Source organism: Talpa occidentalis, unplaced genomic scaffold (genome assembly GCF_014898055.3).
Source record: "Talpa occidentalis isolate TD23 unplaced genomic scaffold, MPIMG_talOcc4v2.1 talOcc4.6, whole genome shotgun sequence".
Taxonomy (NCBI): Eukaryota; Metazoa; Chordata; class Mammalia; order Eulipotyphla; family Talpidae; genus Talpa; species Talpa occidentalis.
Genome location: NW_023604972.1, coordinates 11,047,109 through 11,061,336, shown reverse-complemented (window position 1 = coordinate 11,061,336; position 14,228 = coordinate 11,047,109). Strand labels below are relative to the sequence as shown.

General features: G+C 40.9%; 1 protein-coding gene across 1 annotated transcript in view; it reads right to left on the bottom strand.

Moving 5' to 3' along the window:
• Positions 1 to 13,920, bottom strand: part of LOC119260642 (cytosolic beta-glucosidase) — an 86,264-nt gene extending 72,344 nt beyond the window's left edge. Inside the window, exon 1 of the mRNA XM_037529630.2 lies at positions 13,839 to 13,920. Within this exon, the coding sequence (XP_037385527.1) occupies positions 13,839 to 13,896 (58 nt within the window). The 5' untranslated portion in view covers positions 13,897 to 13,920. The remainder of the gene's footprint in view (positions 1 to 13,838) is intronic.
• Positions 13,921 to 14,228: the final 308 nt, after the last annotated feature.

Below are 14,228 nucleotides of genomic sequence, written 5' to 3'. Positions count from 1 at the left end.
GAAATAATTATAATTATATCCAAAATAATAAATTTTAATGAGCTTTCTTGTAAGAAATTGAATTTTTACTTGAATTTTTTAATTTTTTTAAATTTTATATAGTTTTCTATTTCACGTTCATTGTGTAGACCAGATTTGATCATTTAAATACTATTAGTTAATTTATTCAAATAAAGTATCATAAATATGAAGTACCATTACATCAACTCTGCATAGTTGGGAGAGTTTTCCCAAGTCATTAAAACAAAACAAAACCAAAAAAAGGTCAAGCAAATGAGCCAAGGCCAAGTAACTTAAACAATCGGGACCATTAAAACATCCAAAATAACAATACCCAGTTTCCAATTTTAGAATTTATTGACACTATTAAATAGAACACTTAATAACAAACTAATGGCCTTTTTCTAAATGAAACAATTGGTACAATGAAATGCATTTAAAAAGATTTACATCCCATAAGCATCTCTCTAAGAAAAAACAGCTTGGAACCTGCAACAGAAGTTTCTAGTGGCGGCAATGCCACTAAGTATAATTTGAAATTCCTTTGACTCATGAATTAACTGACTTACTTCAAGGTCTTCTAGGAATCACTAGGTCAGTGTGCACTCTTGGCAGATTTCCCCCCCCCCCTGACTCAAAACAACTTCCTAACTACTGACATTTTGCATATTAAAGTTTAACTGTTGGGGTAACAAAGAGTTTCTATTGTGTCTGGATTGGCAATAAAAAGGAATATTCCATCACCCAAAAGAGATTTAACTAAATAGGCATTCTATTAAGAAGAGCACGCTTGCCTTGCAAATATGACTTAAACACATTACCAAGACATCATCTTTCAAACAAGTTACCCCTCCCAAAGTCCTACACGCCACTCCTGCATGGAAAAGAAAGCTTGCTATGTTTCACTCCGGGTTTTTGCAGATCACATCACTAAACTTCTTCCACTGAATCTGGATGAGTTCTGAGCAGTATTTGTGATGTGGCCTTGATATTGTAGAAGTCACTAACTTTCTCCAACCAGCACAAATATTTAGCTTTGATTTTTTAAAGGGACAGAAACAATCCCTAAAGGTTTCCTTTACCTCTAAATATCTACCATCTCTGCAACTCCTTCCTTGATTATTACGACTCAGAATGTTCACCACGTATTGTCTGCACCACTCTTTCTGCCTGTAAGTTCCAAATAGCCTTTCATGCCTTTGTTTCTTGCAGACCTAACATGCCATGTGCCCCCTCAGTCACACTAATGTGATGGGCTATGCAGACTGTGTCAATACATGTCTCCAACTGCTATAAAATAAGGAAAGCACATCAACGTTTAAAAATATACTGTCTTGGAAAGGAGAGGAGAGTTGCCACGTGGAAAAGCAGCAGTAAAGTAGAACCAGAGAAGGCCCATCTAGGTCTGTTTTATTTGAGTTCTGACTTCGATCTTTGCTGGAAATCTGATACAACTGCATTAAAAAATGTTTAAAACCCCTAGACTGGAAGGCTCTTAAAGTTCTTTCTAGTTATTCTAAGATACAGAAAGAACATTAGTTCTGTATGGGTTCCTTCTGAGTCTTTGAAATTATTCTGCAATCTTTAATCCAGACTTTGCACCCTTGTTTGTCTCTGCACATCTTTTTGTTTCCCTCCATAATCCTATTTCAAGCATTGTCTTTCATTATGACTTCAACTATAGCTGTACACTTGCAAGTACCAGCAAATGGAACCAGAAATGGATCCCCAACATTTCCACTTAAATACCCTCAGGAGATCTCATACAATTTTCAAAAACTGTTCCTTTTCCAATGTATTTGACTTAGATTCCATAATATCATCAGCCAGCAGTTTACATAGACAATAATCACAAGAGTCAACTTCGTCCTCTACCCATCATCTTTTTGCATTGTATCTTTCTACATTGTCTTTTTCCCTAAAGATTTTATGTATTTTATGTATTTATTTTTGTGTGGAAGAACTGGGGTGTAGGCTAGAGGTGCAGGGAGTGAGAGGATACATCAGAGACAGAGTGGGGAGCAGAACAGGGATATCATCTGAAATACACTGCTGAGGGGAGCAGCGGGCCAGACAGGAGAGGTCTGCTGCACCTTATGGGTCAGCTCCCTGGCCAAGGATCAAATTCAGGCTGATGCAGTGGGCCTTGGTGCTGGCAGCACTGAGACTTAACCCCTAGGCCAACAGGGAGGCCTCTACATTATATTCATGAATTACTATATATCCAGATTTCCACTTACTCTCCTTCAATGGAATTTCTTTGTTTTTTTTTTTTCTATTTTGCTTGCTCTACCCAAAGTCATGACTTTATCGTGCCCTGCCTCATCTACTGCAGTAGCCTAACAATGTTCTCAAGCTTGCCTGTCTCCTTCCTTCCATTCATCCACCACCCAGCAGACAAAGTCTTTCTAATAAATAAATCTGATCATATCACTCCCTTTTCTTAAGATAATTTTTTGACTATCAAGAACTCCTTGCTCATGGCCCAAAGGCCAACTCCTTAGCCTGGTACCTTAGGGACATCACAACAAGAACCTGTGCTGTCTTCCTAGTTTCAGGTCCTGCTATTCACCCCATCATCAGAAAACATAGCCTGCATCTGACTTTATCACAGAAAGCACTTTATCAAAGAAAGAAAAAAAAAATGAAAAAGTACATTCTTGGGCCCTAACTGTTGACGCTGCTATTATGTACCCTGGTCTAAGTCCCCTGAATCTGCATTTTCACAAGAATCCCAGGTAACTGAATATATTCTGAAGAATTCTAATTCCTTCCCTTGTATCACTGGATATGACTATCATTCCCCAAATACATATTTTTGTGCTTTGGCTTAATTTTTTTCTTGGGCAAGTATGTCCTTCCTAATGTCTGAAAAAAAGACAAAACAAACCAAATGTCTCTGTAAAGCTTTCCCATACAATCATGGGCCACATATGCCCACACAATCCTCCGCCCAACACAACCATTTGTTCTTATAGACCAACCCCAACTCCCCCACCTATGCTCAGTAGCTTTTTGTTGATTCTGCTGTTAGAAATGTCACATCAAATTATAGTTATGTATATGCCTTTATCCCTTACTAGAATTTTGGAGTCAATAGATCATTTAGCTACTTTTATACCTTCAGACTCATACTCACAGTAATTAAATGTTTAATAGGGATGAACTACCTAGCAGTAATTCAAATAAATATTCATTTAATTTAATTTGTTATTAATTATTAATTTTCTAGCAGTGAATTCAGACCTCCAATACAACACAGAAAGAAACCTTTTTGTGACTCTTCTTATAAAATTTCTCTCCGAGAGAAAAGTTATCACCCACCAACAAGCCAATCATACCAGATGGTTGTACCTGGTCTTTATTTGAGCCACAGAAAATATATAGGGATTCCCTGGAAGATGTTTGTATAACAAAAGGTATGCTAAGTAGCCTTCAGTTCTATATTCACCAAATCAGTTGGACAAAAAGATTGTATTGTGTGCCTACATTTGCCATGTTCTTGGTACTACAGGGAAATGCAAAATATACCAATGGCCCATTACCTCTATCCTTATATCTTGTCCTTTGAACCAGCACAGTGGACAATGGCCAGAATCCCTATGTAATATTTCACCAGATGAAAGAAGCTTGGTCTCTCATAGTCACAGAGTGGCTGATGTTCATCCCTAAACTGTTCCTACAATCTAGACCTGGATAATAATTTATTAGCTATATGAAGTAATAGGCCATCAAAAGAAAATGTTGCTCTTTCAAAGATCCCCAAGTATGCATCTGCATGATGGACTACAACAACGCTAAAGGAAGATGATTGTCTTTAGAGTAAATAATGTACTTTTCCCTCTTAGTCTCAATGCCTGTATCTAAATGATTATTCATGGGTGTTGTGGGAGACTTTAAGCCTTAGCTTGGCAATTCCCAATGCAAAAATGGGTAATGTTTCAAAAAACCTTGTTTATGAGTCACCTGCCCAGCCTCACCACTGCCTCTTACGTTACGCGCCAAATTCCCAGACCAACCCCCAAAATCTATTTGTCTCATTACACACCTAAAAGATATTTAGTGACACCAATCCCTATTTATATCATGGTTCCTTCGAGAAAATGGCCTCTAAATTCACAGTCAAGTGACATGTAAGTACACTTCTCCCTGCATTAAGGGGTACATGAGGAAAAGTGAGAGAATGAAAATAAAAAGTGAATGAAATCAGATGTTCCCAGGAGGCAGAATCCTGTTGATCTTATACATGCATTTTAAAATTCCCTTCTGCAATGGTGACTGCTTATGAGCCAACTACAACACAACAGGCGTGGAGTTAGAGTCTCCAGTATCAAGAGAGATTTTCAGAATCCGCAGTGACCCCCACCCTCTCCTTATTACGTCCTTATAAACATGGTTAGAAGATTTGACATTGAATCTGAAACTGTTCAACCTCTTAGCTGTATTTTCAATTTTTCCCCTCACTCTATGAAGTGCAAACTATAATTAATATAAATTTTCAAGAGGTTTTAAACGGATGCACCATAGGAAATGTTCTCCTGTTTTGAATCAACTGAAAACCAAATAAATTTAGCTTCAGAAAATAAAAGAGACCCTTTTAGATTGAAAGTAGAAGAAAACCTAGCTTGTTTTTTTTCTATTATTAAAATGTAAAGGATTTTTAAAATCTCATTTATTTTGTCAATTGGTTCTGCTTAACATTCTTCAGCCCAGTCCACTCTCAATTATCCATGCTAAGGAAGCGGGATCAGTGGCCTGGATAATCTAAAACAGCAGACAATTTTAAAAGCCCTTGTATTTGGCCTGGGCATACTTTACAATCAAACTCTGATTATCCACACTAATGAAAGGAAGAGCAGGCACCTTGAGAAAGATCCAAAGCCAATACAGATTGGCTCAGCTGGTTGAGGGCACCTCAAGGCACAGGTCCGCGGACCACAGTAGAGGGACAACAACAGGGTCCAGTGCTGCCAAGGGCAAGCACTCAAGCCACTCAAACTGCAACATAACTACAATATCTGTGTCAACACTTCTCAAGATATCAGTCATCTTTAGCAGCAAGGAATGCCATCCAAGACTTTCATGTCAAAACATAACATCCATGCTGTTCTGAAAAGATTGTTCATATATAGTGAAAACCTATTTGAGGATACCCTTTGCCCCACCTAACTCTGTCCCCTACAGTCACTACCAAGGTCACAGCAACACATGAGGAAGAGTTGTATAAGGGAGGAAGATGCAAGAGGCAGTATGTGGGATTAGGCAAATCTCTAGCCTAGAAATGAAAAGTCCTGAATCTTTTACTTCTCTTGGCCTCTCGCCATGCCAAAGGTCAGGTACGTATACAAGCAGAGGAAACAGTATGTGAAGGACGTGGCCCAGTCAAAGAATGACTTGTGCTTCATTTTGATCAAAGAATGAAGTAACAGATAAACAGAAGACGTCGTTGGTCAAATTACAAAGAGATATTTTTATGCAAGAAGTTCAGAAATTATTCTGTAGCAGGGAGACAATAAAATTATAATTGTTGAAATTGATTGAACACATATAGTTTTCCAAGCACCATTCCAAGCAGCTGATGTTAATTTAATCACATTTATTATTTTTAACAACCCTAAGATTAGCACAACTACTCTTGCCGCCTTTTTATGAATGAGTAACTAAGGCATGCAACCAGTAAGTGGTGGAGTCAGTGTTCAAACTTAAACTCTTTGATTGCGGCGCTCTTGCTGTCACTCAAGAAATACAATGATTTTGCTAAGCAACTATAAACCAGAGACACACTATGGGGCGGGGGCGAGGGGGGGAGTAGATTCAAAACAAGGGGGGTGGGAATCGTATGGGGACAATAACCAAGATGAAAATGCTGCATTGTGGAAAAATGATGTAAAAAATGTATAAAAAAAATGGAATGATATGATCAGACTTTCAAAAGATCATGGTGGAGAGATTGGAGGAGAATGACTTTAAGAAGACCAGAGGCAGTGGGTTCTAAAACTAAAGGAAAGTAGTAATAACAGGGAACATGAGTGTCATCACAAGATTTATTTATTTTAAAGATTTATTTTATTTATGCATGCATGCAAGAGCTGGGGTATAGGCCAGAGTTGCAGGGGCAGGGGGTTGAAAGGCTTCACCAGAGACAGTGGGGAGCAGAACAGGTAGATTAACTGAAATACAATGCTGAGCAGAGCAGCGGGCCAGACAAGAAAGTTCTGCTCTGCCTTGTGGGTCATCTCCCTTGCCAGGGATCGAACTCAGGCCACAGTGGCTGGCGATAGCTTGATAGTGCTGAGACTTTAACCCTGTACCACCAAGGAGGCCCCTTGCAATCGTGACATTTAAAAGAGACAACCAAATACATTTGACTACTAAAAGGAGACTGTAAGAAGAAGGGTCTAGATGAAGTCCCAAATTTCTTGAATGTGATGGTCTAATAATTTTTTTATGTCTTTTATTTTAAGATTTATTTATTTATTTATACAAGAACCAGGGTACAGGCCAGATGCGCGGGAGGGTGAGAGGATTCACCAGAGACAGAGCCAGGAGCAGAACAGGCAGACTGACAAAATACGCTGCTGAGGGGAGCAGCAGGTGCGACAGGAGAGGTCTGCCGCACCATGTGGGACCCTCGCCGGCCGGCCAGGATCAAATCGGTGCTGCAGAGGCTGCGGACAGCTTCACAGCGGGACGCTCAACTGCCTGCACCACCAGAGGAGACCCTGATGGTCTAATAATTTTTAAGTAATAACTTAATCTTTGGCACCAGTAAACTTAGCTGAAAGCTGGTTCAGGAAGGAACATCACAAGTCATGCCTTTTATTGTCAGCATAACACCAACTCATTTCATCCAAATTAGCAAATATCCTATCTTAACTGAGGAACTAAGTGGTGGCAAAATAGTTCATGCACAAACAAGCAGGCCAATATACAGAACCCCTACTCCAAATGAATTATTGAGTTGCAGCATTTTTTCCTTGTTTTTCAAGGTTAAAAATATTGACTCACATTCACTTTCTGGGTAACATCCATGTGCAACTGTAGAAAGACAGATAAGAGAGAAAGGACACAGGAAGAGTAAAGATCCAAACAAGTCAGTGTTCACCCAGATATCTGTGAAGGTCTGAAGAAGCCATTTACAGAACACCTATGAGAACGACAAAAATAAAAGTGACTATGCATGAAGGGCTGGGAAAGTAACAAAAAGGATTGAAAGTGCTTAGTCAGTGCTTGAAAACACCTCTCTGGCTTTTCATTTTACTTTTGTTTGTTACATGACCTAAATGTTCATGAAATTATGTATGAAATGTATTAAGTGAGCATGTTTAAATGCCTGAAAGCAATAACAAAACTTTTTGTTTTCTAAACACAGGTGATAAGCCTTCAGTATTCAGAACCTTGATGAGACAAAAGAATCAGCAGCGAGACCCTCTGGGTAAATATCCCACAGCTGCCAAGAGTGATGGCAGCAGACACCTCCAGCATTGCCCACGAAGCCAAGGGGAACCGGAAAAACCGGTGCATGGAGACTCTGTGTGTACATAATAAAGGGAGAAAGGATGAAAGCATGAAGGCCTGTAGTCTCGAGCATAGACCTTAGAAACAGACGCCTAGACCTGAGGCCGAGAAGGTCATAGTGCCCCCATCCACGTGGCTTTCTTTGTAGTGTCTGATTATCCCCCTTTCTCTCATGACAGTGTCTGAGAGTCCATCAAGTCCATGTTATCTCAATCCTCTTCCTTTTTTTTTAAGATCTATTTATTTATGCATACAAGGGCTGGGGCGTAGGCCAGAGGTGCAGGGGGTGAGAGGATTCACCAGAGACAGAGTGGGGAACAGAACAGGCAGACTGACTGAAGTACACTGCTGAGGGGAGCAGCGGGAGAGACAGGAGAGGTCTGCAGTGCCATGTGGGTAGCTCCCTGGCCAGCAGGGGATCCAGATCATGCTGTGCTGCAGTGGCTGCTGATAGCTTCATAGTGAGGCAACTTAAGCCCTTGCGCCACCAGGGAGGCCCTCAATCCTCTTTCTAATATCCCAGGACTAGGGAATTTCCAGAGGTTGGATGTGTTAGTGATGATAAGGAAGCTGATAAAGTAAGAAGAAAAGAAAGGGGGAATTTACTTGTCAACCTTCGTGGTTTTTGAGGCACTTCCCTATAGTAAGCCATGTTAATAAAGGTTTCCAGAATATACACATGTAATTGCTCTCCCTCTCACAACTCCACTCAAAGGACAGTAAATTTAAAATAAGTAAATAAAGAGGGAATCCACGACAGAGATGAAAATAAAAAAGCATCCCCGAGGAATATCACCTTTACTAAAATATTTCTGGAAAATAGAAACAGGACTGAACTGTCTGAGAAACTAATCAAAGAATTACAGCATAAATTCACACACTGGCAATGGTGACGATGATTAGGACTGAGGAGGATTAAGAGGGGTTTCCAGTGGCTCAGCAGATTGAGCGCAGCCTGTGAAGCTGTCCTCAGCCTCTGCAGCGCCAGTTCAATTCCCAGCCGGCCAGGGAGATTCCCACATGGCGTGACAGACCTCTCCTGTCTTGCCCGCTGCTCCCCTCAGCAGTGCTTTCAGTCCATCTGCCTGTTCTGCTCCCCACTCTTTGGTGAACCCTCTCATCCTCTCGTGCCTCTGACCTGTACCCCAGCTCTTGTGTAAATAAATAAATCTTTAAAAAAAAGAGGGGTTTCCCTGGAGTATCTAGGGGGTCAAGCAGTGCAGAGAGAAGAGCCTGCCTCAGTGCCATCAAGGTAATTAATTAAAGGATTATCCATAGTGCCCCCAGCTGCTTACTTTCTGTCCCCCATAAACACCGCAGCTGGTGCTGCCTTTACCCCACTTAATAAACGTAAGAGAGCTGACCAGGAAGGATGCCTATTGAGGGAACTAAGATAATCAAGAAAAATAGAACAAAATCTACAGTTGAATATGAACTTGAAGGGGAGTGGGGACAGGAAGCATAAAAGTAAAAAACAATCAGACAGAGAAAGACAAATAGTGTATGAGCCTACTTGTATGCGAAGCTAAAATACACTCGCAGCACACACAGCTGAAAGATCAGCCAGGTTACTAGAGGCAGGTGCACGTGGGTAATTGGAGGAAGGTGTCAAAAGGAATAAACCACGAGCTCTAAGACAAACAAGCACCAAGGAGGCAATGGACACGATGAGTGTCATTAGCACGCCATAGGCCATATTTGAAAGTTGCTAAAGCAGTAAATCCTAAGAGTTCTCATGACAAGGAAAAACAAAACCTGTTTTTTCTTGGAGCATGTGTGTCTACATAAGGTAATGGTTGGTAACTAAAGTTATTGTGGTGATCACTTCCCAATCTATGTGATGTCATTCTGCTGAACACCCCAAGCTTGTATACCGCTGTATGTCTGTACCTCAAAAAAACTGGGGGGAGACAGGAAAATGGAGAAATCTACTTAATAAAAATATAAATACTTTTTAAAGCAAACAAAACATTCTTCCTTAGAATAAATTTCTGCTTATCTGGCCGTTAGTGAGGTCTAAATCCTGCCTCCCTCCCCTCTCACCCTGTGGTTCTTTATGAGAAGGCTGACAACCCAAGGAGCACCCACAGAAGCAGGGCCCTGTTCTTCCCCCAGTTCACCTTGTTCATTTCAGTAGAGCTACATAACTTCAAAGGAAGCCTAACTCAGTTCCGGATAGCAACATAGTTGGTTCATCGACAAAAACAGGCATTCAAGATCCAGACTTTTAATTTAAAAAAAAAAAAGACAAGGACCCAAATAAATAACCCCAAATTCTCAGGGTTAAAAAAGACAGAGAATTTAATTTTTTAAACTAGCATTCTTTTTTGGTTTTTACAGATTTATTTTATTTATACAAGAACTGGGGTACAGGGCAGGGGCGCAGGAGGGTGAGAGAATTCACCACAGACAGAGTGGGGAACAGAACAGGCAGACTGATGAAATACACTGCTGAGGGGAGCAGCAGGCGAGGCAGGAGAGGTCTGCTGCACTATGTGGGTATCTCCCTGGCTGGCTGGGAATCGAATCTGCACTGCAGAGGCTGCGGGCAGCTTCACAGCTCTGCGTTCAACCCACTGTGCAACAAGGGGGGCCCTAAACTAGCATTCTTAAAAAGATTTAGAGTGATTAGATCCAAAAAACAAAACATGACTTCCAAAAAAGGAGGCCATCCAAGAATGATTCCTAAAACCTGAAAATACCTAAGTGCAATATTCCACTGAGGTGTCGAAAACCAAAATGAACGAAGCTATAGTCTGAATCTGTACACGGAAAGAAAAAATTGAGGAAATGAATCTAGACACAAAGAAGCACAAAGGACAGGAATTTTGCAGGTGAGAAAACTGAGGCTTAGAGAAATTAAGTGATTCAACTCTGCAGCAGTCCACAAACAGAATTGTGTATATTCTAGATGTGTTCCATGCAAAAATTCAATCAGAACATATATGTGCCCCAGTGGCTGTTTACAGATGCCACCCACTCTGACGGGTTAGCATGGGTACTAGCCTGGTCTGTTTGTAAGATAGCGGTGGATGAAGAGGCCAGCCAGTCTCATACGGGTTGTTTATGCTGCATCCACTCTGATGAATCCATGCAATGAGAGAGAGCCCAGTCTATATCCACTGTGTACAGTTGCTGTATGATTGGCCAGTGTGGATGGTGCATCAATTGATGAGTATTTAAATATCATCCATGCCTAAATCAGGTCTCTCTCAATGACAATTTCATGATCCAAATAGGGAATCAAAACGGGGAGGTGAGATTGTTGTAGATATCAAATTTGAAATGGAGGGCGGGGGAACAGGTATGGTTTCTGTCATATCACATATAGACTACAACAAATTTCCTGGATACACACCACTCTTTTTCCTTATAAACCAAGGGATAAAGGAGCCTGCTGGAAGCCTCTTCCCTTCTTCTTTCTTAGGTGGTCCAGACAAATAGTAGAACTATCTGCTGAGCCCTGTTCTAGAAGTCATCCAAGGACAGGAAAGAGATGAAGTCCCAAAAGGGGTGGTTTAACCCAAGGGTGTTAGCAGAAACTAAGAACCAAGATATATAGTCAAATGATGACTGGAGAAAGAAAAAAAAATGTGGGGGGGAGTGGTAGTATAAAGAAATGTGGTGCCAGTGCCCACATGTGCAGCAGGTAGATGAAAGTTGCCTCCTGCTCAGGTCTGTATAGACCAGAGAAGAAATGGCCCAGTTGCACCTAAAACCACCTAATATAGTTATCCTGTTTAATACTAATTTTTTAAGTGTAAAAATTACTTAAGATTTCTGAACTTTAGGATTCCACCTTTTAGTAACCTGGTCAAATAGATAGTCAGAGTTTGAAGCCAGACTCATTTCTTGCCAGGGTCAAAATTAAAAGTCCAAACACTATATTGATATCCAGCCCAGCATGAAGGGCTGATAATGACATTCATAAAGCGGAGACTTTGACTTTTTAAGAATCAAAAACTCAGCTCCCATCAGGAAGCCTTTACAGAGTAGTTCAGATTTTGCTTAGGATTTGTGGGATCTTTGTACAGCATGTTCACCCTTAAGAAACTTCCCTCAAATCATTGGGGGTTAAAAGCTCATAAGGGCCATAGAATTGGGCCCGAAGTGTCAGTTTCTTGGCTCTCTGAAGCCCACAAAGGAAGACAAAAAGATGCCACACAGTTCCCTGCCCTTCTGAGTTCCTGGTTTCTCCATGTGAAAACATTGCCAGAATACCCTTCACAAAGGGTTAAAAATTATGGGACTACATAAACAAGGGCCCAGGAAAAAGACTAACAATAGTAAAGAAAAAATCAAAAGCAACAAACAGCTATAAACCAGAGACACACTAGGGGGGGGGGTGGAGGGGAGAGGAAAGGTTATGGTCAAAATAAGGGGGGGGGGAATATAATCAAAATGAAAATGCATGCATTATGCAAAAATGAAAAATGATATAAGAATTATATAAAATAAAATATTTTAAAAATTAAAAAAATAAATTTCTCTTAAAAAAATTACGGGACTACAGCAATACTTGCAAGAGACTCACTGCTGTATATGCAATGATTATCTGCATTTTCTTCTCTGCCTCTTCATCTTAACAAATACATTTTGACAGGTTTTACGATGCTCTTTACAACTCACCTAAAACACATAATTTTCCTCCTGCTTATACCACTTGTTTATTATTTATTTATTAGATTTATATTGTGTTTTCCTCCTAAAGGCTCAAGGCACCATGCAGCCAACTCTTACATAATAAACATTACATTAAATTCTTCGTAAAAACCACCAACAGGGAAGGAAGCAGAGTAGAGGCAAAAGGGATTTAGACAGAGACAGGAAAATGGGACAGTCTCAGGCCTGGAGAAATATGCCCCCCAGTATTTCATTTGTTAGGTGACCCACTGACCAAAGGTCCAGTCCAGCAACTCTGTCAGCCCCACCTGTCAACATGCCAACTTTACTCCAAGGAACCCATTATTTCTGGCGGAGGTGGAGGTGGGTAGAGGGCGTTCAAGGGTTGGTAGGGGAGTGGGTAGATGTTGGAATATGCCAGTTATTTCTCGAGCTCCAGGAAGTGTGTCTGAAAACAAAGATACCTACACAGATACCACTGTATTTCCAAAATCAGTGGAAAGAGATAAATGGTAATGTTTTATAACAAATTACCAAAATGTTACTTTCTGACACTTTTTTTACAAATACAATTCATGCTGGGTCCTCCCTTTTGTGAAGTGTCTGTGACTTCCAATGACTGTAGATTTCTGAGTTCAGAGCATTCCCAAAACTCAGAGTCCCAAAATCAAAAAGAAATGGGACGATCTCAGATGACTTCAAGTAACTACTTTCATGTAACCCTTCACTAAAACATGCAATGATCACTGAAGCACTTACCATAAGCAGTAACTATTTCATCTATTAATTTACTTGTGCCATTATAATAGACGAGCTGGCCTTCACAACAGAAATAATTGTCTCTCCGGTTATAGAGGCTGAAAATTCAAAGCCAAGACGTTTGCAGGGCCTTACTTCCTCAGACACTAGAGAAATCCTTCCTTGTCTCTTGCTGTCTTCTGGCAGAGACCAGCAGTCCCTCACTGTCCTTGGCTTACATCCTCATCACTCCAGCCCCTGTCACCATTGTCAGTTTCTCCCCATGCCTCCGTCTGTGTTTGATTCTTCCTCTTCTTACATGATTGCCAATCAGTCAAACGGATTAAGGGTTCCTCTCTCTCTCTCTCTCTCTCTCTCTCCCCTAACCTTGTATCACAGGTATATTATCTGAGACTTGGGTATAGCAGATTCACACTCCATGTATTATAGGATGGTCACTGCAGTTCAGACTTCCAACTTCCAAATCCATTCAGGGTGCTATGGTAGGAAATTTCCTACTAGAAATTTCCACTACTGAGGTGCCTACAAATGGGATGGCATGCTAGATTAGACTCTGCTTTGTGCTCGCTAGAAATAGAACAGAGTGCCTCTCCCAGTTAATGAACAGCCTTCAGTGAAATCTCTACACTCTTTAAAGACATTTACCTAATATTTTTCTTGAAAGCAGGAAAGCAGGTGCTCCAATGTAAATTGATGTCTCAGATAAGCCTGGATTGACCAAAACTACAGCTGCAGCTTGCTCTTCTGCTCCTTACCTCCACCACCCTATGCTTATGCAAAGGGTCAAGAAGTATGAACCTCTTCCATTTTGAAAAGTATCCGTTTCATTCATATAACTGCATCTTTGCCTGCTCAATCCCACCATCTTCTGCAAGCAGACAGAATCCACCAAAAGGAATCCATTCCAGCTCGAGAAAAATGAAAGGAGCTTCTCCTACCTTCCACTTGATAAGCAGCAGTGGCTGCGCCCCATCCAAACCCTGCAGGGAAAGCCATGTCTTCAGAAGGTGGTCAACTGGAACCACGAGCCCAGGGGAGTGCTGTGCCTTATAGTCAGAGGAGCTAGCAATAGTGCAAGCAGTAAGTGACCTCTCATCCCAGGCTGGAGTCTGGGCGTACAAATGGGTTATGCAAATAAAGGAGGTGATCACAGGATCGCACCTAACTGGCCACAGCCTAGATATGAATCCCAGACACTTTGTACCAGCCAGCAAGTACACCGGCTTTTCAGGCACTCCCTGATCTTTAACAGAGTTCCCCCAGCCTGGTGCCCACACCCTTCATCTGATCTTTCCCCTTTTAGTGTAATACATGGACATTGTTTTTTA